The following is a 22,815-nucleotide window of genomic DNA, read 5'->3' as shown; positions in this document are numbered from 1 at the left end:
TGACATCTTTTTACAAAATCAATTGGCCATAGACTGGGGGGGGGTCTCTATCTACATTTTTTTTCTGTCTATTTGATATACCAATATTAAATTATCATGATTTCTGTACTATTATAGTAAGTCTTGACATTAGTGTGAGTCCTCTGATTTTATCTTTTTCTTTTTTCCCCAAATCATCTTAGTTATTCCAGATCTTGAAATTTCCACATAGTTTTGCTAATCAATTCTTATTCAGCAAAGAAAAACTTGCAGGTGTTTCTATTGTAATTAAACATGCCAGAGGTAAATTCGGGTAGAATTAACATCACCACACAGTACTGGGCTTCCCATGAACATAATGAATATTGCCTTTTATTTTTTTTCCTCTTTAATTCCTTGAAGGATTGTTTCGTGCCTTTCATTTTACAGGTCCTACACATATTTTATTAATATACCCCTAAGTGTTCAATGTTTTTTATGATAATGTAGATGGTATTTTAAATTTTACTTTTAAATGGCTTATGCCAAGCATATAGAATTACAATTCACTGTGTGTATCTTATATCCTGAAGCCTTGTTAAATTCACTTTAATTTCAGGAGCTCTCCCTAGGGTTTTCTATATTTATTCCTTCGTGATCATGTCGTCTGTGAATAATGATAGTTTCTACCTCTTCAATATTTATCTTGCCTGTACGTTATATAGTTACATCAATTTATTTTTTTATGGTACTGGAGATTGAACCCATAGGCATTCTACCTCTGAGCTACACTTCTCCCCACCCTTTCTATTTTTTATTTGGAAACAAGGTCTCACTAAGCTGCTAAGGTTGGCCTTGAACCTGCAATCTTCCTGTCTCAGGATCCCAAGTACTAGGATTACAGGTGTGTGCCACCATGCCCAGCTGGGTTGATTTTTGTATTAGCTCACTGTCTCCTATTCTAGTAGTGTTGAACAGTAGTCATCAAAATGTACAGCTTTGCTCTTTGTCCTAATCTTAGTGGGAAAGCATTTAGTTTTTCACCATTAAGTGTGATGTGAGCTCTAGATTTCTCAAAGATGTCCTTTGTGGAAAACATCCATTTCTACTTTATTGAAAGTCTCTTCTTTTGTTTATTTTTTGCTACTGGAAGGTTGAACCCAGGGCCATTTTACCTCTAAGCTAGATCCTCAGTTCCTTTTATCATCTATTTATCTAGCCATCATCTATCTAGCCATCATCTATCTATCACCTATCTAATCTATCTATCATCTATTTTGTGGCACTAAGGATTAAATCCAGTTCATTCTGCCTTTAAGCTACATCCTGAGCCCTATTTTAAATTTTTTAAAACATTCTTGCTAAATTGCCAAGGTTTTTGCTAAGTTGCTGAGGCTGGCCTCAAACCTTCAATCCCCCTGTTGTAGCCTCCCAAGTCCTGGTATGACAGGCATCTACCACTTTACCAGGCTTTTGTTTTGTTTTAAATATGTCCAGGTGTTGCACATTATGAAAGGCTTTTTCTCTTTTCAGATGACCATATGCTTTTTAAAAGATTGTTATTATGAGCCAGGCGTGGTGGCGCACGCTTGTATTCCCGCACTTGGGAGGCTGAGACAGGAGGATCACACGGGTTCGAAGCCAGCCTCAGCTACTTAGTGAGGCTCTCAGCAACTAAGTGAGACCCTGTTTCCAAATAAAATAAAAATAAATAAATAAATAAATGATTGTTATTATGATGAATTATATTCTTCCTTTCACTAAATTTAGGGTTAAATTTGTTCTTTTTTCTGATTTTATAATTTTCCCCCTTCACTGTTGGAATTGAATCCAAGGCCTGGCACATTCTAGGCAAGTGCTCAAACACTGAGCCACCCTCAACACTTTTTCTAGCTTTTTAATAAGAAGGCTTAAGGTAATTGATTGAAGCCTTTTTCTTCTAACATAAATATATAAAGTTGTAAACTTCCCTTTAATAACTACATAAGCAGAATTCCACAAATTTGGATATATTTTCATTATCATTCATTTAAAATATTTTCTAATTTATTTTATAATGTCTTCCTAGATTCACAGGTTATTTAGAAATGACTTCTTAGAGCTGGGCATGTTGGCATATGATTGTCATCCCACAACTCGGGAGGCCGAGACAGGAGGATCACAGGTTCACAGCCAGCCTCAGCTACTTACGGAGGCCCTCCGCAACTTAGTGAGACCCTGTTTCAAAATAAACACTAAAAAATAGGCTGGGGATGTAGATCAGAGGTAGAATGCCCCTGGGTTCAATCCCCAGAACAGGAAAAAAAAAAAAAATAGAAATGACTTCTTAGTTCCTAAATATTCAGGAATATTTCTGATACGTTTTTCATTTGTTTCTAACTTAATTTTATTGTGGCCCCGTATATGGTCTCTGTTGGGTGAATGTTCAATGTGTCCTTGGAAACAACGTGCATCGTCTTATTATATATATATTAGTGTCAGTTAAGTAAAACATTGGTTCACACTAATTGCCAAGTTTTCTGTATCTTTACTGATTTTCCTGCTGTATATTCAATCATTTACTAAGAAAGAAATGATAAAATATCGAAATTTAATCATGAATTTGTCTTCAGTTTTAACAGTTTTTATTTCACATTCTTTTTTTTTTTTTTTTTTTTTTTGGTGGTACTGGGGTTCCTGGAAGCCCTTTTTACCTCCGGGCTACACTCCCAGACCTATTTTTACATTTTTATTTGGAAACAGGGTCTCCTAAGCCAGCGCGGCTGGCTTCAAACCTGCGCGATCCTCCTGTCTCCGCCTCCCAAGCGCGGGGATGACAAGTGTGCGCCACCACGCTCGGACTATTTCACATTCTTTAAAACTGTTGCTAGGCCAAGCAAGGGAAGGAGGGACGGGGAGGGAATGGGGTGGGAACTGGGTAGGGGTTAAATCAGCGATGTGTACATGTTTGTACACACACGTTTTTTACCCCAATATGATGTTTGAACATAATGCACCAATAAAAAAATTTTAAAGGAAAAAAAAAACTGTTGCTAGGTTCATAAATGTTTAAAACTAATAGGTCTCCGTGATGAATACATCTTTCTAATCTCGGAATCTCTTTTCATATTTACCTTGAAGTTGATTTGGCCTAAAATTAGCATAGCCCGTCCAGCTTTATGTCTATTATTTACATGTATGTCTTTCCCTATGCTTTTAACTTGTGTGTTTATTGTGAAAAACCAAATAAGCCTCTTGCTTTATTATTCTGGTTGGCGCGCTCTTGTGTAGTTCATTTACAGGCACTATTCACACGGTTGGGTTCCAGTCTACCACCCTCGTATTTGTTTCTTCTTTTCTCCGCTCTGTTCTTTTCTCTCTCCTTCCTTCCTTTCTTCTTTCTTTCTCTTTCTTCTTTCTTTCTTTTTGGTATCAGGGACTGAACTCAGGGGCATTCTACCTTTGAGCAGCATCCCCAGCCCAGCTCTTTTATTCTTTAAATAAGAAGATTATTAGTGAGAAACAGGGTCTCACTAAGTTGCAGAAGTCCTCACCAAGTAGCTGAGGCTGGCCTCAAGCCTGCGGATCCTCCCACCTCAGCCTCCCAGGTAGTGGGATTACAAGTGTGTACCACCACACCTGGACCTCTGCTCTTCTTTCCCCTTTTCTTTTCCTCCTTTGGATCAATTTCCCTCTGTTTTATTTCTACTCAATGTATTGAGCTAGCTACACCTCAATATTTTCAGTGGTTACTCTAATAATTTCTTATCAGTCTTTAAGTAACATTATAACCATACACACACACACACACACACACACACACACACACACACATATTTTGGTACTGGGGATGGAAGCCCTTCTACCTCCGGGTTATACTCCCAGACTTATTTTATATTTTATTAGGAAACAGGGTCTCTCAAGCCAGCGCCGCTGGCTTTGAACCTGAAGGATCCTCCTGTCTCCGCCTCCCAAGCGTGGGGATGACAAGCGTGTGCCACCACGCCCGGCAACCATTCATATTTAACATAAGGATCTTACAATATACATCCGTTTTCCTCACCCAGCCTTGTGTCATTGTTTTTATACATTTCATTTCCACATGCTGGAATCTACCAAATGTGCTCACAACTACTGCTACACTCAGTGGAAAACAAGACAAGGATGCCCATGTTGCCGTTTCTATCCAATCTCATATTGAAAGTCAGAGGACTTAGGCATAAAAATAATAAAGGGCATGCATAAATGTAAAGGGAGAAGCAAAATGATCCGTTTATGGCTGACAATCTTATATACGGAGAACCCTAGAGTCCACAAATATATCCAGCAACGTTGCAAGATAAAGAGTCAATATATCAAAATAAGTTGCATTTTTACGTGCTAACGATGAAAAATCTGGACAGTTAACAATCCCATTTATAATAAAATAGCAAAGAATAAGATCCAGAGGAATAAATTTAATCAAGGAGGTGGAAGACTTGTACATCGAAAACTAAAACACTGCTAAAAGAAAACACAAGTAAACTGAAAAAGCTCACGAAAGCCAAGCGACTCTATTTGAATGTCACTATCACTGAGCATGGCGGCGCACACTTGTAATCCCAGCTCTTTGGAGGCTGAGACCGGAGGATCACATTTTCATGGCCAGTTCATGAGGCCCTCTGAAATTTAATGAGATTCTTTTAAAATTAAAAAAAAAAAAAAAAGCCGGGCGTGGTGGCGCACGCTTGTAATACCCACGCTTGGGCAGGCTGAGACAGGAGGATCGCACAGGTTCGAAGCCAGCCTCAGTTACTTAGTGAGGCTCTCGGCAACTTAGTGAGACCCTGTTTCCAAATAAAATATAAAATAGGTCTGGGAGTATAGCCCGGAGGTAGAAAAGCCCCTGGGTTCTACCTCGAGTACCACTAAATTAATTAATTAATTAATTAAAAGTTCATGGATTGGTAAGCAATATTGTTAAGATGAAAATGCTACCGAATATGACCCAGAAGTTCAAGGAAATCTCAAAGTGGCATTTTTATAGAAATAGAAAAAAATGGCTGAAATTTATATGAAATCTGAAAGGACACAAAACAGCCAAAATAACCTGGGTTATATTTTGGTGCACTCCATTCCTGATTTCAAAACTTTGGCAAGTGCAGCAGTAATCAAAACAGTGTGGTGCTGGCCGAGGGGCAGATCTGTAGACCAAAGGGACACAGTAAAAAGTCCAGATTTAACACTCAGATATAGAGTTGATTGACTTTTAATGACAGTGCCAAGGTCCGTGTGTTAGTGCTGAGAAAACCAACCATCTACGTGTAAAAGGATGGAGCTGAAACCTTACATCAAACACAGACTAACTCAAAATGGATGAAACATAAAGACTAAATCTATAGAGCAAGGGTACACAGGGGATTCGGCTTGGCAAATGGCGGCTTTGGATATGACACCAAAAGTATAGGACAAAAACAGGTACACTGGACTTTGTCAAAATTTAAAAAAATTGGCTGGGCGTAGTGGCGCACGCTTGTAATCCCTGCGCTTGGGAGGCTGAGACAGGTTCGAAGCCAGCCTCAGCTACTTAGTGAGGCTGTCAGCAACTCAATGAGACCCTGTTTCCAAATAAAATATAAAATAGGTCTGGGAGTATAGCCTGGAGGTAGAAAGCCTCTGGGTTCCACCCCCAGTATCACACACACACACACACACACACACACACACACACACACACATAAATAAATAAATAAATAAATAAATAAAATAAAAAAATAAAACTTTTGTCCATTAAAGTCTATTATCACCGGGCATGGTGGCGCACATTTGTAATCCCAGCTCTTGGGAGGCTGAGACAGGAGGATTGCATGTTTGTGGCCAGCCTCAGCTACTTAGCGAGGCCCTCCGAAATTTAATGAGACCCTGTTTCAAAAGTAAAGAATAAAAAATAGGGCTGGGGGTGTAGCTCGAAGGTAGAATGATTCTGGGTTCAATCCCCAGTATGGAAAAAAAAAAAAAAGGTACTATCCAGAGAGTCAAAAGACACTACACAGGATGGAAGAAGATATTTGCAAATCATATATTTGATAAGGGATTAAAGTTAACCCAAATGACCTGTCAGCCCTAATTTTCAACTTACAGAAAGGCAGGATAAAGGAGCAGGTTAGACAGTGAAGTGACTAAACAATCAGACAGAGATAAAAGAGAAGGTGTTCTAAAAGACAAACGTCCTGGTAGAGGTGGAGTGTAAGGTTTTAAAGACTGAAAAGAAAATGGACAATTTACTAAGAGTGACTGAATCCTGGATTGTGGCTGGAGGGGGGATAAGGTAGGAGCTTTAAAAAAAAAAAAGATGTTCCTAAGATAATTGGGAGAACATTAATCCATATTTTAAGTGTGATAATAGTATTGTGATTATATAGGAAGATGTGTTTATGCTTAAGAGATGCGTATTGAAATAGTTAAGGATAAAGCGTTGGTGATGCTTGAAACTTAACTCTCAAATGATTCTAAGAGAAAGAAAGGATGTGAACAATGGTAAAATTTCAGAAGGTATGTGGGCATTTTACCATTCCTTCCTCTTTTATATCAATTTGAAAATTTTCAAAATAAAAGGACTGGAGTAGCCAGGCACGGTGGTACACACCTGTAATCCCACTACTTGGGAGGCTGAGATAGGAGGATTGCATGTTCAAGGCCAGCCTCAGCAATTTAATGAGGTCCTCTGCAACTTAGTGAGACTCTTGTTTCAAAATAAAAAAATAAAATAAGACTGAGGGGTACTGCTCGGAAGTAGAAAGTCCCAGAATTCAACTCCTGGTACCAGAAAAAAAAAAAAAGTATAGAGTAAAATAGCTGTGAGCCATTAAAATGTATTTAAAAACTGGGCATGGCGGTGCATGCTTTTAATCCCAGTACCTGGGAGGCTGAGACAGGAGGATTGCAGATTCAAGGCCAGCCTCAGCAACTTAGGCCCTTTGTATCTTAGTGAGACCCTACTTTAAAATAAAAAAAAAAAAAAATTAGGCCTGGGGTGTAGCTTGGAGATAGACTGCCCTCAATCCTCAGAACCACACATAAAAAATAAATAAATAAATAGTATGAAAAATAAGAACCATGGCTATCTCTTGGGAACTCTGGTTGGAAGTTTGGATGGCTCTGCGCCGCCCCGGCTCCTCAGCCACGGTGCGAATGGCGGGCCCTGGAGGAACCGCACCAAGAAAGCGCAGCGGTGTCTCATACTGAGCCAGAGCTGAGAGGAGACACAGACTCTCCACGTAGAACTGGGGAGGAAGGGGTAATCAATACTTTTACATCATGTGTAAAATCACTTCTAGGTAATGGTTAATGTCAGTTTCAGAGTATGTAGAGTCGTGATGACTCGGCCGACGTCAAGCCTGGCCTGGAAGCCACAGGAAGAGCCACACACCTGGGTTGATGGTCGGCGGGGGCGGAGGAGGAAGCGGCCGGCCTTCCTTAATGGCCAGGGTGCACTGCTTTGCCGATCGGATTGCATTGATGAAGTCTTCGTGCTGCTGTCTCCAGTTAGATTTCTTCACGGGTTGAGACTGTAAGAAATAAAACCAGGCTATATACCTCTCAATTACGTCGTCTTTTTATTTTATTTATTTATTCATTTATTTTGGGGTACTGGGGTTCCTGGAAACCCTTCTACCTCTGGGCTACCCTCCCAGACCTATTTATGTTTCTTTGGAAACAGGGTCTCTTAAGCCAGCGCGGCTGGCTTCGAACCTGCGCCATCCTCCTGTCCTGTGCGATCCTCCTGTCTCCGCCTCCCAAGCGCAGGGATTACAAGCGTGTGCCACCACGCCCGGCTCCGATCAACTTAATGTATATATTTTAGGTATTTCTACCTTGAACCTTTTTTTTTTTTTTTTTTTGGTGGTACTGGGTTCCTGGAAGCCCTTCTACCTCCGGGCTACACTCCCAGACCTATTTTTTAACTTTTTTTTTTTTATGTGGAAACAGGGTCTCCTAAGCCAGCGTGGCTGGCTTCGAACCTGCGCCATCCTCCCGTCTCTGCCTCCCAAGCGCGGGGATTACAAGCGTGCTCCACCACGCCAGGCTCACATTGCCTTTCTAAATCTGGGATTTGGATTTACAGACACGGGACTGTGAAATTTAGAAAGAATTTATTTTTCAAAAGAACTACTTCAAGAGGTTTGGAAGCTACAGTAATAAATTTTGCAATTCACAATGGTGCGAGCAAACCAAAATAAAAATCAGGGGCTGGGAGTGCGGCTCAGTAATGGAGCACTTGCTTAGTAAGGCCCTGGGTTCGATCACTGGTCCCTCAAAAACAATAATTTAAAAAATCAGAAAGACAATGAAACTGCAAAACTTTAAAGGAAGATAAATGCAAGATTAAATGTGATTGTCCTCCCAAGTTCATTGCTAACTTTAAAGCCACTCTAATGAAAATATAAACAAGAGTCTTTTTGCCACATCTGGAAAGTGTCTGAAATATACTTGGAGATCAAGTGAGCACAATTATAAAGAGAACAATAAAGGCAAATTATATGTAAATGACATTACACTGCCTTATCAAGCAAAAATGAAAGCAGCGTGCTCAAATGTGGCTTAAATGTACTTGCTGTAATAAAGAACAATAAAGAGAATATAAACAGTACCTTGGGTTGAGCAGCCTTCCTCACCGTAGGAATGTCAGTGCCCTGCAATCTTTGCTTCAATGAATTGAAAGGTTTACGCTTTTTGTTGAAGAGTTTTCTACATATTGGTCCATGTCTTTCCTAGAAAAGGAACCGTGGATTGGGCCTTTGAGACTGCACTGTCACAAAGTTTCTAGTACCTGGGTGTGCTTAGCCCTGCCCTAGGCTGTGCCGAGCCTTCAGAACCTAGCCCATTATCTCATCCTCAGGTCACAGCAGAGCAAATCCACCTGATTCTTCTTAGCCACATTACATATAACGGGATATTGCCTTTGGGCAAAGAAAATAAAAAGGCGCTTATGGCTTCTAGAGTTTGGATCTGGAATATCTCCTAAGGGCCCATGTATTAAAGGCTTAGTTCCTGGGGCAGAGCTACTGAGAAGCTGTGGAACCTTTATGAGGTGAGGCCTAGAGGGACAGCTTTAGGCGATGGGCGGTGCGTCCCGGAAGGGGACACTGGGACGCCGACTCCTTCCTCCTCACTCTCTTTTGCTTCCTGATCATGAGGTGAGTGGTTTGCTCTCTCACACGATGTGCTGCCTTACCCGGGGCCAATGCAACAGGCCCACCAGCTACAAACTAAACGGTGAGGCAAAATAAACCTTTTCTCTTTATAAGTTGATTATCTCAGGTATTTTATTGGAGTGATTGAAAGCTGACCAATACAACAGCTAAAAATATTTACAAATTTGGAAATATATGTTTACAAATATATATTTTTAATATTTATTTGTGTGTGTGTATATATATATATATATGTATGTATATATGTATGTATGTATATATTTGTGAGCAGCATGCTCTTTACTCCAACCAGAAGTCTTTTAAGTACTCAGCATTTCTGGCACAAAAACTGAAGAGCCAACACTAGAGCTCTGCCTGTGTACCACCTTCCTCTGGTCAGTTACTGCACCTCTATAGGATTACATCCATATCTTCGCCCTGTCTTTAGTGGATATGTACCCCATAATAGCTATCATTTACAAAGTCACTTGGTTCAAACTCAACAAAATGCGGACTCTATAAGAATCATTGCACCTGGCTTCGAACAAGCCATTGACATCAAACGGAAGGAGAGAGAGATCAGATCACTCGATCAAACATTCTCTGTAGCCTAGGGATAGGCTTGGAGAGTGAAAGTGAAAAGCATTCAAAATATGCTTGGTTTTGAGTGATCCCTCTTCAGATGTACCTCTGAGGCCCTCAGACCTGCCCGCAGGAGGTGGAGCTTCTGTGTGGCAAAGGCCAAGCCTGTGCCCTGGTGACTGGTGAATGACAGGAACACAAAGGGCCCCATCAGTTCCCTCCCCTTCTAGTTTCAGGAAGCTTATAACTGTAGTCAACTAGAAGCACAGATATTTTATTTTTAAAATTCACAAGAAAAGCAGCCGGGCGTGGTGGCGCATGCTTGTAATCCCCACACTTGGGAGGCTGAGACAGGAGGATCGCACAGGTTCCAAGCCAGTCTCAGCTACTTAGTGAGGTTCTCAGCTACTCAGCTACCTGTTAACAAATAAAATATTAAAAAATAGGTTTGGGAGTATAACTCGGAGGTAGAAAAACCCGAGTTCCACCCCCAGTACCAAAATAAAATAAAATTCCCAAGAAAAGCAAAACCTACAACCTCATTTTCTAGCCACCAACTGTAGTCAAGCTTATAGTTCAAATTTTTTAAGTTCAATAAAAGTCCCCTTGATCTAAAATGTCCTGGGTAAGGGTGGCATGATCATCTTAGCTTTTCTTTTTTTTTTTTATTTTAAAAATCATCTTCCACACCAGGCGTGGTAGCACACGCTTGTAATCCCAGCGCTTGGGAGGCTGAGACAAGAGGATCGCACAGGTTCGAAGCCAGCCTCAGCTACTCGGTGAGGCTTTCAGCAACTTAGTGAGACCATGTTTCCAAATAAAGTATAAAATAGGTCTGGGAGTATAGCCCGGAGGTTAAAAAAAAAAAAGCCCCTGGGTTTCACCCTCAGTACCACAAACACAAAAATATCATCTTCCTTGGGAATCTCTTTATAATATTAGGGTCCGCCATCTGCCTGATCCCTCAATTTTGAAATAAAGCAAGCGTTAATTCAACTGTGTGTTAGCCATCAAGAGGGGACTTGATATACAGCTTGACTCTGGATCACAGATTTTGGAACAGGCCTTACATCCATGTATTATTTTGTTCAAATGGTATAAAATCCCCTAAATTGGAGGATTGTATACGTGGCAAAGCAGAAAACAGGAAGGTTAAAGGACTTGTCAGAATTAGTGACAAATTTGCGGCAAAAAGCCAAGTTTCCAGATGCCTGAAATTCAATGCTCATTCCTCCTCACTAGCTAATTTCCCTGGTGTTTTGGCCTTGAAATTTGAATTTTTGCTGCTTAAAGAAAAGGCGGAAGAGCCAAGACCTCTCAAGGGATAATCAGTCGTGCCAAGACCCTTCCATCTGGCGTGCTTTGAGGAGGACCATGGTTAATAGGGTCACTTTGGAACGTGCAGCATCAGTTCACCTCTGTGTCCTCCAGGCCTGGCAGCCAGCGGTTATGTACTTTTCCTCTTCCCAGGCACATCTGTCTTCAATCTTGGCACCACCACCTCCTCGCTGTCTTGACAGTTCATTTAACTGCAATGAAACACATCTACAAGACGTCTTTATGCTTACCAGAACGTCTGCTGCGAAGCGTCTTCCACAGACTTCACAGGGGAATAACTCCTGATGGCCATCTGCGTAAGATTCAAGAGCACATTATGTTAGGTTCATGGAATTGCCTGGCTCAGGAGCGACGGCTGCCTGGAGGTGACCTCGAGAGCCTTATACATTCACACTGTTCTCCCTCTCCACCAACTGCTCCTTAGAAAGACCCTTTGTGAATTCACCTGTGTTTTCCTTTCCTAATATAAACTTCTCACTTCACTAAACAAGTAAATTCCATAACCTTCAGGCAACCAGAGTATAACTATTTGATTTGGCATTCAACATGTTTTTAAATGAAATGCCTGACAGCTATGCTTTAGACACAAGTACACAGAGTTAACACCTTAGTGTAAAGTCAAATGATCCAATGGTAACATCTTTGAGATTCCTACCAGACTGAAGGCTGAGGCTGGAGACTGAGGCTGCCCCAGTCCTAAAGCCTCAAAATGCCCGCCTCATAGTGAGGTATTCCATAAACACTAGTTCAATGAATAAAGCAAACGAAAACTGAAATTTTGCCAGAGCACCAATCGTTCATTTAATAGATAATTAAATATCTGTTACATGTGACTCTGAAAATGTTGAAAGAAACCACACACGGGTCCAGCATAGAAAAGGAGAGAAAGTAGGAAGATAAATTACCTTAGAAGTCCTTAGGAAAGTGTCAGGAGAAAAGTAAAACATCCTAGACTTCTAAGAGGTCCACCTTATGCTACTTTCTGTCGGTCCATCTGGAGTTGAGTATGTAAAGATTAAAAAAAGCGTTAGAGATCTGAGCATGGGGTTTTATATTAGAATAATAATCTGGACTTTGATCTTTAAACAAGGGGGACAATCAGAAACGCCTAGTTGGAAGAACCTAAACAGAGCCATGGCAGATTCCCACGACAAAGATGAGGGGTGGTGGTGGGGCGGTGAGAAGTTTAGTTCAAAGCTGAAAAAGGAGGTTTAAACTGGAAAGAGGAAATGGATGACTGAGTCGAAGAATCTATGGTAGCCGGGCATGGTGGCACACCCTTGTAATCCCAGGATTTGGGAGGCTGAGACAGGAGGATCGCGGTTTGCAGCCAGCCTCAGCTACTTAGTGAGACCCTCCACAATTTAGTGAGACCCTGTTTCAAAATAAAGAGTAGCCGGGCGTGGTGACGCACACTTGTAATCCCAGCATTTCGGAGGCAGAGACCAGAGGATCACGGTTCACAGATAGCCTCAGCTACTTAGTGAGGCGCTCTGCAACTCATGAGACCCAGTTTCAAAATAAAGAATAATAATAATAATAATAATAATAATAATAATAATAATAATACAGGGCAGGGGGTGTAGCTTGGAGGTCAATTGCCCCTGGGTTCCACCTCCAGACCCACAAGAAATAAATAAATGAATGAATAAATAAATAAATAAATAAATAGTAAAATGTAGGGCTGGGGATGTAGCTCAGAGGTAGAATGCCCCAGGTGCAATCCCCAGTAACACACACACACACACACACACACACACACACACACACACACACAATAATCTATGGCAGGACTAGATTTGGAAATGGAGATTGGAAGGGGACAGAGAGAATGCTTTGGGACCATGCTGCGTTTACAGGCAGAAAGCCTGAGAAGACGGTTGGGCTGTGGCTAGGAATAGGGACCTTGAAGAGAAAAGCCATCTTGGGAAGAAAAAAAAATGACCTCAGCCTTGGAAATCCTGAGTTGCGATAGAGTCGCGGAGCCAACAGGATGGAAAGGAGGGAGGTCAGGGTCAGACACACAGATGTAGGCTTTGCGGGATGAAGTCAAGGCGTGTGACTGCCAGGGAAGAAGTCATGGAAAGAGAAGTACAGAGAGGATCCTTGGGGAAACTCACAGTTAAGGGCCAAGAAAATGATGATGATAAGCCAGGAGAAGCAGGAGAGAACAGGGTCATGGAAAGCTGTTTGAAAAGGAAGGTCTAGTTAACAGGAAGCAGATGGGCCCCTGCTACAGACGTTGACTTAAATGATTTCTTCTCACGTTTGCTAATTGGTATTGTATTTTCAGCGAGGTCATCCATCTCAGCACACTGAAACACTTCTCTCCCTCCCTGTTCTCTGGGACTTTAGACTCTAAAATGGAGTCTTACACTTTTCTTTTCCGGCAAGATTTTCTTTCCACATACTCGCTTGTTACTCGTCCTGATTATAAACCTGTTTCTTCTTTTTGCAAAAAAAATTAATGAAAGATAATTATTTTTGTGATTATTATAATAATATTTATATGGTGCTTTCCCTTTTCCCAAATGCCCTTTCTGTTTTTCTCCTCTGCTCCTCACAGTAACCCTGTTGATATTATTTTAACCAACAAGAAAATGGAAGCTTAAGATGACTTAGCTCTAACGCCACAAGTTGAAAGCAGTAACCCTGAGACTCTAACCAAAGTCTCCACTTACAAGCACAAAGATTATGAACTCAAAGCTACTAACTTATAGTTCCAAATCTAACTATAAATCTACTATGTCCCTACTAACCTGCAAAACAACTAGACATCCCTGGAGGTTCAGTGACCTTGGGTTCAGTGAGTTTTGATGACTTCACGGAGTTTAAAATTATGGCAAATATAGTAGGATTAAGTTTGACACTTGGACGTAGATGGATTACCCCACTTAGAACCATGTTCAATTCGGAAGCCTCTTTGTAAGGAAAGAACGGAACACTTGCCTAGCTGCTGAATCGGGCATGGAAATCAAGGTCTACAGTGATCTTACTTTATGCTGAATCACATGGAAGACAAGATTATACATCCACAATGCCGATCAGTAGGTGAACACGGTGCATCCATGCCCTGGAATCTTACTCAGCAATAAGAGAACACTATTGACACCACAACACGAATGGATCTGGAGCTAGCTTCAAAAAGTCACATACTATATAATTCCACTTGTATAATATTCTCAAATCGACAAAACTAGAGAGATGGGAAACAGAGAGTGCTGAGGAATAGGAATGGTTGGTGGGAAGGAAGATGGTTGTGACCATGTTGAGGTAAAAAGAGGGAGATGTTGTCATGGAATAGGTTTGTATCTTTATTATTGGTTGTGGTTATGAATGTTTTAAAGTGGTATAGAACAATAAATGTTCACTGTTGCGATGTCAATTTCCTGGTTATGATATTGTACTACCTTTATTTAAGATGTAACTCGGGGGAAACTGAGCAATAGACACTTTAGATCTCTCCATGCAGCTTTGCAACTTTTTTGTGAAACTGTATTTGTCAAAACATTTAAAAATAACATCTAGTCAGGCGTGGTGGCGCACGCTTGTAATCCCCGCGCTTGGGAGGCGGAGACAGGAGGATCGCGCTGTTTCGAAGCCAGCCGCGCTGGCTTAAGAGACCCTGTTTCCAAAAATAAAAAAGTATAAAAATAGGTCTGGGAGTGTAGCCCGGAGAAAGAAGGGCTTCCAGGAACCCCAGTACCACCAAAAAATAAAAGAAAAATAATAATATCTATCCAGGCGTGGTGGCTTACGCTTGTAATCCCAGCATTCAGGAGGCTGAGACCGGAGGATCGTGGTTCACAGATAGCCTCAACTATTTAGTGAGGCCCTCTGCATCTCAGTGAGACCCAGTTTCAAAATAAAGAATAAAAAATAGGGCAGGGGGTGTAACTCCGAGGTCGAATGCCCCTGGGTTCCATCCCCAGACCCGCAAAAAAAAAAAAAAAAAAAAATCTATCCTGGTGTAGTGGTGAACACCTGTAATACCAGCACTGGGGAGGCTGAGACAGGAGGATCACAGGGTCTAGGCCAGCTTCAGCAACTTAGCAAAGCCCTCTACAAATTAGTGAGAACCTGTTTCAAAAAATAACATAAATAGAGCTGGGGTGTAGCTCACAGGTAGAATGTCCCTCAGTTCAACCCCCAGTATAGCTTGGAGGTAGAAAGATCCTGTATTCACCCCCAAGTACCACAAAATAAATTTTAAAAAAGATAAATAAAAACAATATCTAGGGGAAGCAATCCATCCTGTGGGCCAAATCTGGGCCTGTGTGTTTTTGTAAATAAAGTTTTATAGGAACATAGCCATGTTCATTTGTTTACATAATATCTATTGTTGTGTTTACACTACGCAGCAGAGTTGTATATTTGTAACAGAGACCACATGACCTGCAAAAGCAAAAAATTGTACTATATGGCCCTTTGCAGCAATAGAGTGCCAGCTGATAAATGAAAACATAGCAATTAAAATGATTTGAGCTGGATGTTATGGAACATACTTGCAATCCCGGTACTTGGGAGGCTGAGACAGGAGGATCGTAGGTTCTCAGCCAGCCTCCGCTACTTAGTGAGCTCAGAGGTGAATGCTTCAGGGTTCAAAAAAATTGTGTGAGAGCTGGGCGTGGTGGCGCACGCTTGTAATCCCCGCGCTTGGGAGGCGGAGACAGGAGCATTGCACAGGTTTGAAGCCAGTTGTGCTGGCTTAAGAGACCCTGTTTCCAAATTAAAATATCAAAATAGGTCTGGGAGTGTAGCCCGGAGGTAGAAGGCCCCTGGGTTCCATCCCTAGTAACACACACACACACACACACACACACACACACACACACACACACATTGTGTGAGAATAACATGGAAAAATGTTAATACATCATATTCATATATTTACAAGTAAAAGCTGGAAAGACACATACACACATTAACTTTAAGTCATAAGAATAAAAGTGATTATTCTTTAGTTTCCTGAATTTTCAATTTTTTACAAAGATTATACATTGTTTTAAAAACAGAATTAATGAGTGACTTTCAAAGAATATGTAAAAGAACCCTTTTGATAGAAAATGTTCTACAGACGGGCGTGGTGGCGCACGCTTGTAATCCCCGTGCTTGGGAGGCGGAGACAGGAGGATCGCGCAGGTTTGAAGCCAGCCGCGCTGGCTTATAAGAGACCCTCTTTCAAAAATATAAAATAGGTCTGGGAGTGTAGCCCGGAGGTAGAAGGGCTTCCAGGAACCCCAGTACCACCAAAAAAAAAAAAAAAAAAAAAAAAGAAAAAGAAAAAGAAAAAGAAAATGTTCTACAACAAACATCAACAGCTATTTTCTTTCTTTTTCTATTTGTTCTGGGACCCAAACTCGGGAGTGCTAGTAAAGGTAAACACTGAGCTACATTCTCAATGCTTTTAAAAATGTTTACTTTTAGACAGGGTCTTACTAAATTGCCCAGATTGCCTTCAAACTTGAAGTCCTCTTGCCTCAACGTCCCAAATAGCTAGGATAACACATGTGCATCACTGCACCTAGCATCAGCAATTGTTTCTATCCTCTTATTCTCTACCTGGCATCATAGTCACTCAACTATTATGGTGACTATTATTTTTAAACACTGATTCACAATCTGAAAAAGTTTTTAATGAGAAAAATAAATTTTAGGGTAATAAATACTTTTTCTTACCATACCAAGAATCAAACATAAGCAGTATAATGATCTCAATTCAGAAATGTCATAAGAAACACGGAGAGGATGTGGGTGAAGGACTGAATGCAAAGTTCTGCTTCTATCTTTCTCAGCTGGGAGTTAAGAATGCCTTTAGCTGTAAGTGTAGCGGTGGAAGAAGACTTAGATTTATTAATAGAATTACTACCATGGACTATGTGTGTGAATGTGAATATATACCAGTGTCAACCTGTGTACTCTGAATTGGGAGGGGAATGGGGAGGGGGCACCAAGAGTGTGTGCATCGATGTCATTGTCAACATGATTATATCATGATGTGAGACTATAATGCACCAATAAAAGCACACACGGAGAAAAAGAATGCTTCTAGATACTTGCATGGCACAGTAGAGAAAAGGAGGGCCTTTTCTCATTCAGATGTCAGCAAGTCAAAGAATTCTTAGGTTCTTTGCAGTCCAAAATATGAAAATATTTAGCAATATCAGCATCTTCCATGGCCTTATGGCAAGGGACTACTGGCACAACAGCCTCGACTTGCTGTTTCAGACGTGTGTCATGAAATAAGAAAAGAAATAAGCCTATTTAGTAGAATGACATAAAAGAACACCCCTTCTAATTTTGCTTTCTTCACCAGTCTCAGTAAAACTACAGTAAAGGGTAAAAAGGGTATGGAAACAGAACCACAGCATGGGAAGCAAGAAAGCAACATAAAACCTGGAATCTGAAATGCTGATAGACATGCTACTGACTTGGAGGACTTAGAGCTACATCAAAATCCACTTGGAGAGAGTTGAGAACCATCCAGATTTATTCTGCTGACCCTCAAAGTCACAGGAACCCTGGAGGAGCATGACGAGGACAGGGTGAATAGTAGCAAGATGTGGAGAACCAATGGGAAATTTATTTGACTCTCTCCCACCCTCCACGCACACATGGTGAACGATCCCTGGATGATCCTCCTTCTCCTCCTCTCTAGAAGTCTACTTACTTTCTGGAAAGGCTCAAAGAGGAGATCTGTGCATTAGTCAATGCAGGGCACAGCTGAAGACATGGGTGCTATAGCAAAACAACAGGTAGGTAGATAGGTATAGATAAATAGTCATGTATATGGCAGTTTTCATGATTCGTAGTAGTTATGTCCTGTGGAGACACTGTCATTGCCGAATTGGCAAGTACTGAACCACTGCTTCTGGAGGAATACAGGGCTGGGTTCCTGTGAGTTTCTGGTCCCACATTTGCCAATAGATCAATGCAAAAGCTTACTTTCTATGTGCTTCTGTTTAGAGACAATTACTTAATGTATATTGTTGACTCAGTGGCATTGAACTCATGCCAACCAGCATGTTGATTCAATGGCATTGAACTCATGCCAACTGGTGCTAACATGGGAAGTTTCCCCTAAGGCACATCACAGCCCCGTGCTCAGGAACACTAGATGGCACTTCAGTACTATGCTCGGTAGCCATTTTTAAACAATTAAATCATCAATTAAAAGTACAAGAAGGCAAAAAAAAAAAATGTGGCACTAAATGATTCCTGAAAAAGGTGTCTTTACGGTACAAGAGGGCAGAGCATCTCCTTGTTCCACCTCAGCCAGGTACATGTTTATTGGGTGTCTCTCTTTTATTATTATAAGCATCTCCAAAGATGCTTATAATCATAAAACATCCCATGAACATTGCTTTGAGTGTTACAAGTAAGCTTGAGCAAGTAGGTGGATTTACAAATAGGGAATCCATGAATGAGGACCAACTGCATAGGCATATGCCTTGATTTACATGTCATGTGTCCATAAGCAAAATCTAGTGATAAATTTTATGATATAGTGATACCAAAAATAGAATGCCTTCACGCCTCTCTCCCTCTTTCTTCTTGGCTTCCAGAACTTGTGCCAGACACTGACCTTTAAGGCTGAATGAAAACTCCCCTGCAAGCTAACTAGGAAATACCTGAAGACATGAACATTGGGAGGCCCCCCAACAGCCCACCCAGACCCACTCTACAGTAGAGCTTAATCTATCAAAAGCCACTCATCCCTTCACAATTTTGTGTTTTCCCTCCTATCTTAATCATGAGTAGACAGCCAGAAGTTTCCAAAGATCTGAAGAAAGTCTCTAGACATTTAAGTCAAAGCAAACACAATTTAAAGGAAAATTGAAGCTCTTGGAAATTAAAAGCATGTAGAAGAAATAAAAAACTCACTAGTAAGTGGGAAGAAATTAGAGAAATTTCCCTGAAAATAGTTAAAGGATGCAAAAATATGATAGAGACATAAACAAATGGGTGTTCCAGTCTAGATAATCCTGCTCCAAAGAACAAGATTCCAAGACAGAAATGGCAAGGAAGGTAAAAATAATAATTTTTAAAAACAATCTATAGAAGTAAAGGACATGGTTCTTTTGATTCAAAGAGCCCAGATAAAAATGGATCTATAACAAACATTGTGAAATTTCACAATATTGAAGACAGAGATTCTACAAACTTTCAGAGAAAAAGAACTGGTTACATACAGACTCTCAGGGTTCAGAATGGCTTTTGATTTCCAAATAACTGAATTGGAAATTGAAACCAATGAAGAAAACCCTTTAAGCTTCTGAGTAAAATAATCTACAACTTTAGAACGCTATAACCAGTTTAACTAGGAGTCAAATATGAGGGTAGAATCTGTATTTCCAGAAAGCTAAGTTCTCAGAGGCTTACATCCCCTGTATCCCACCTTATAGTATTACTGGAGGATGTGATCCACAAAAATCTGAGAAAAAGATACAGGAAAAGGCAATTCTACGCCGGGCGTGGTGGCGCACGCTTGTAATCCCAGCATTCGAGAGGCTGAGACAGGAGGATCGCGCAGGTTCGAAGCCAGCCTCACTGGCTTGAGACTCTGTTTCCAAATAAAATATAATATAGGTCTGGGAGTGTAGCCGGAGGTAGAAGGGTTCTATCCCCAGTACCACCAAAATAAATAATAATAATAATTAATAATAATAATAATAATAATAAATCATCCTGCTGTCCAGATGCACTGAGGATGCTCAGTTTCACCCCACACAAAGTTCTGTGTTGATCTCGAGAGGGGAGTTAGGCATGGTGAGCTCCGGTGCAGAAAACATAACCCAAGTTAACAACTCTCTAAGTATAATTCTTCAGATCCAGGAGGTCCTAACTGCAGTGGAGTGGTGGAGTGTTTTCTAGGACCCAGCACCCTCCTCACTGACAGCTGCACAGACTCTAGAAGGAAACGCTAGAAGCTTCTGTCAGTCAGACCCGAGGACTGTTGGGTTCACACTATCAAGGGCACCTTCACCTAATGGTAGTGATGCTGCTTCCAGAGATAGGTTTGTGCTGTTCTGTCAACTGTTCAAAGATAAAAAGATACCATGTTTAGAAATTCCATACAGATGATTAAAAAATAAAATAAAATAGTAAATATAACAGTCTAGATACTTTATACATGACTGAAACTTTTTGAGGGAAAAGAAAAGAATAAAACTGAGAATGGGTCCACAGGTGGCTTCTATGGTCCATTCTTAACTTGAATAGTGGGCATGTTTGCTTTATTACATAGTCTCCCATAAGTCTCACAACTAAAATATAAGGCCAGTAGAATTTTTACCTTTTACCAATATGTTTTTTCCTGCTCTGTAAATAGAACGAGCATGATAAAATAAGCCTATTATCACCACACATGAAACAACACAAAAGAAACTGTTAACAGTAAAGTTACAAGACAGTTAGGTTCTTCACTGGAGGGACTGATGACATCACAATGGCTGAGGATACAGGTGTCAGATAACACACACCTAACGGTGAAGGCCTTTAAGATACCCAGACATGAACAGTGACATCAAAATATCTGATGAAGTGGCTTTAAGCCAGCCATGGCCAGTGCTTATGCCAAATAGTTTAAGAGGTAGCAGGTAAATTCTTCATGCCTTTGCCCCTGCCTGGGGTCCCTCAGGCCTTCCTTCCTTGCTAACCCTGGCAAGTCTAGTCCTACCATTCCAAGTTGAATTCTTTTCTAAAATGTCTCTCCCTTGTGCCCATTCATTCACACATTATTTAGAGACCCTGCCAAATGCCAGATAGTCTTAGACACAGGGACAAAGCAGTAAATGAACATTTCTGCCCTCTAAATCTGCTGTAGTGATAGGCGATTGAAAAAAACGGTCTCATATGCCAATACATGTCCTGGAGAACCTAACGCAGGGCAGAATAGGAATGCAGGGAGAGAGGATGTGCTATTTTTAAACCCATGCTCAGGGAAACGCTTGTAGGGATGGTGACAACTAAGCACAAACTTGAGGAAAGCTTATCTCCAGTTAAGACTTGAGGGGGAACAGAGAGTACCAAGGCCCTCATTCCAAGTGGCACTTATCGCAGTGAGGGCATAGCCAGTTATCTTTGCTGCGCGCACCCTGCCCCCATCCAGGCAGCTCTCCAAGGCAAAACCCTTATCTCTGTGGACCTGCAAGAGTTAGCATGCAGCGTGTATGTTCAATTCCCAACCACTGTCCACAGATGACTAATATATTAGCCACTTGAGTGCCTGGGTGTCGAAGAGATGGCTCAGGGCTGGTGGTGGTGGGAGAAGGAAAACAAAGTATTAGCAGACTTGTTCAAATTATTACAAATTTGTTCTCCGGAATAAAATTAAGATCTTTAAGTGTGGAGTATAATCAACCTAACTCACAATGTGCTTCATCAAAGCTTATGGCTCAGTCACCCACTCCTAAGTGCAAAATAAATAATATGCCGATTTAAACTCCTGATGAATTTGAACAGCACTAGAACAAATTAACATTCGATGTCTCTCAACACTCTTGCCGGTTTAAAAGAGAACCTTCAGTTGAGAGAGCTACCAAACTAAATGACCAATCCTTTTAGAATTTACATTCCCAACACTCACACACACAACTGACCCTCTGCTTCTGCAGGTTGACATTTAAACAGACACTCCAGTAATGACTAGCTGTACAGCTAGGCACTTAAAAAAGAAAAATAATCAATGTTGGTAGAATACCTAATCCTGTTTTTCACAGCTCTTAAAAACATCCTTATCAATTTAAATTTAGATTTAAATTACTAACACTTGGTAGAACAAGATAACGCCTACCAGCTTTGGAAAAGCCATAATCAAATGAATAACAACAAATGAAGACATTTCTAATAACTTAGATGATCAAATGCAGCTCACCTGTCAAAAATGGTTCTGCCCCAGCCATACTGTCCCTCACTGAGGAATGGTGTCCACAGATTTTTACAGTCCAGATACCACATTAGGCAGAGATGCATGAACAAGGGCCATGAATGTGTCATTTACAAGAAGTCACAGCTTACCAAATAATTAACAATTGTGATGGTGTCATTGCCTAAACCTTGAAGCAGCTTATGTTGAGAAACAAAACACATCTCATCAAAAACTGGAAGTTTTCTACTATGTATTTTAATTTTAAGTATGAATGGTTCCAAGCATTAAATACTGTTGAAAGACAAACCTTCTAGCTTAAACAAAAATATTATTTCTGATTTTGAGCTAGGGATTCATTAAAACCAAAGAAGTTTTCTTGATTACTTCTTCAACTATCCTGTTTCCTGGCTTCACGGTTCCTAAATTCCCAAAGCAAGCCACCCAATAATAAAACAGGAAATCTGAATTCTAACAACTTTAATATTCAATTTTGAAAAAAATATTTTTAATACTCCAAGGGAAAACTTAGCTTCCTACCAATGGAATCTTCTCAGGAAAACTCTTCTCACAACTGAGCAGAATACACTCTGCTTTTCAAAACTGAGTTAAACCAGGCCACTTTTCTACATACAGCAAATTAAACCATGTAATTCCTGAAAAGGCGTGGAGAGGTTTCAAAGAAATATTTGAGAACATCTGCGAAAAACAACTATGACAACCATACAAATAAATGAATACACCAATTCCACTCAAGTTATGAGGTTATTTTCCTTTAATTTATCCAAACATTTCACATTCATGAAGTCATTTATTTCAGAGCAAATGTAAGCTTATAATATTAAATTTAAAACAATACAATATTTACAAGACAGATGACAGGCGAAACTTGCTGGTAAAAAACAAACTATTTTCCTC

At 40.5% G+C, this 22,815-nt stretch overlaps 1 protein-coding gene across 1 annotated transcript in view; it reads right to left on the bottom strand.

The window, feature by feature from the left end:
* Positions 1-21,989, bottom strand: part of ZC2HC1B (zinc finger C2HC-type containing 1B) — a gene marked incomplete at both ends in the record, with an annotated part of 61,091 nt that extends 39,102 nt beyond the window's left edge. Inside the window, 5 exon segments of the mRNA XM_080700142.1 lie at positions 7,346-7,484; positions 8,568-8,687; positions 11,261-11,338; positions 11,340-11,367; positions 21,907-21,989. Coding sequence (XP_080556268.1) covers positions 7,346-7,484; positions 8,568-8,687; positions 11,261-11,338; positions 11,340-11,367; positions 21,907-21,989 — 448 coding nt within the window.
* Positions 21,990-22,815: the final 826 nt, after the last annotated feature.

The sequence above is a fragment of the Muscardinus avellanarius genome (genome assembly GCF_963383645.1).
Source record: "Muscardinus avellanarius genome assembly, chromosome: 8".
NCBI lineage: Eukaryota > Metazoa > Chordata > Mammalia > Rodentia > Gliridae > Muscardinus > Muscardinus avellanarius.
This window is presented reverse-complemented; position numbering and strand designations above follow the sequence as displayed.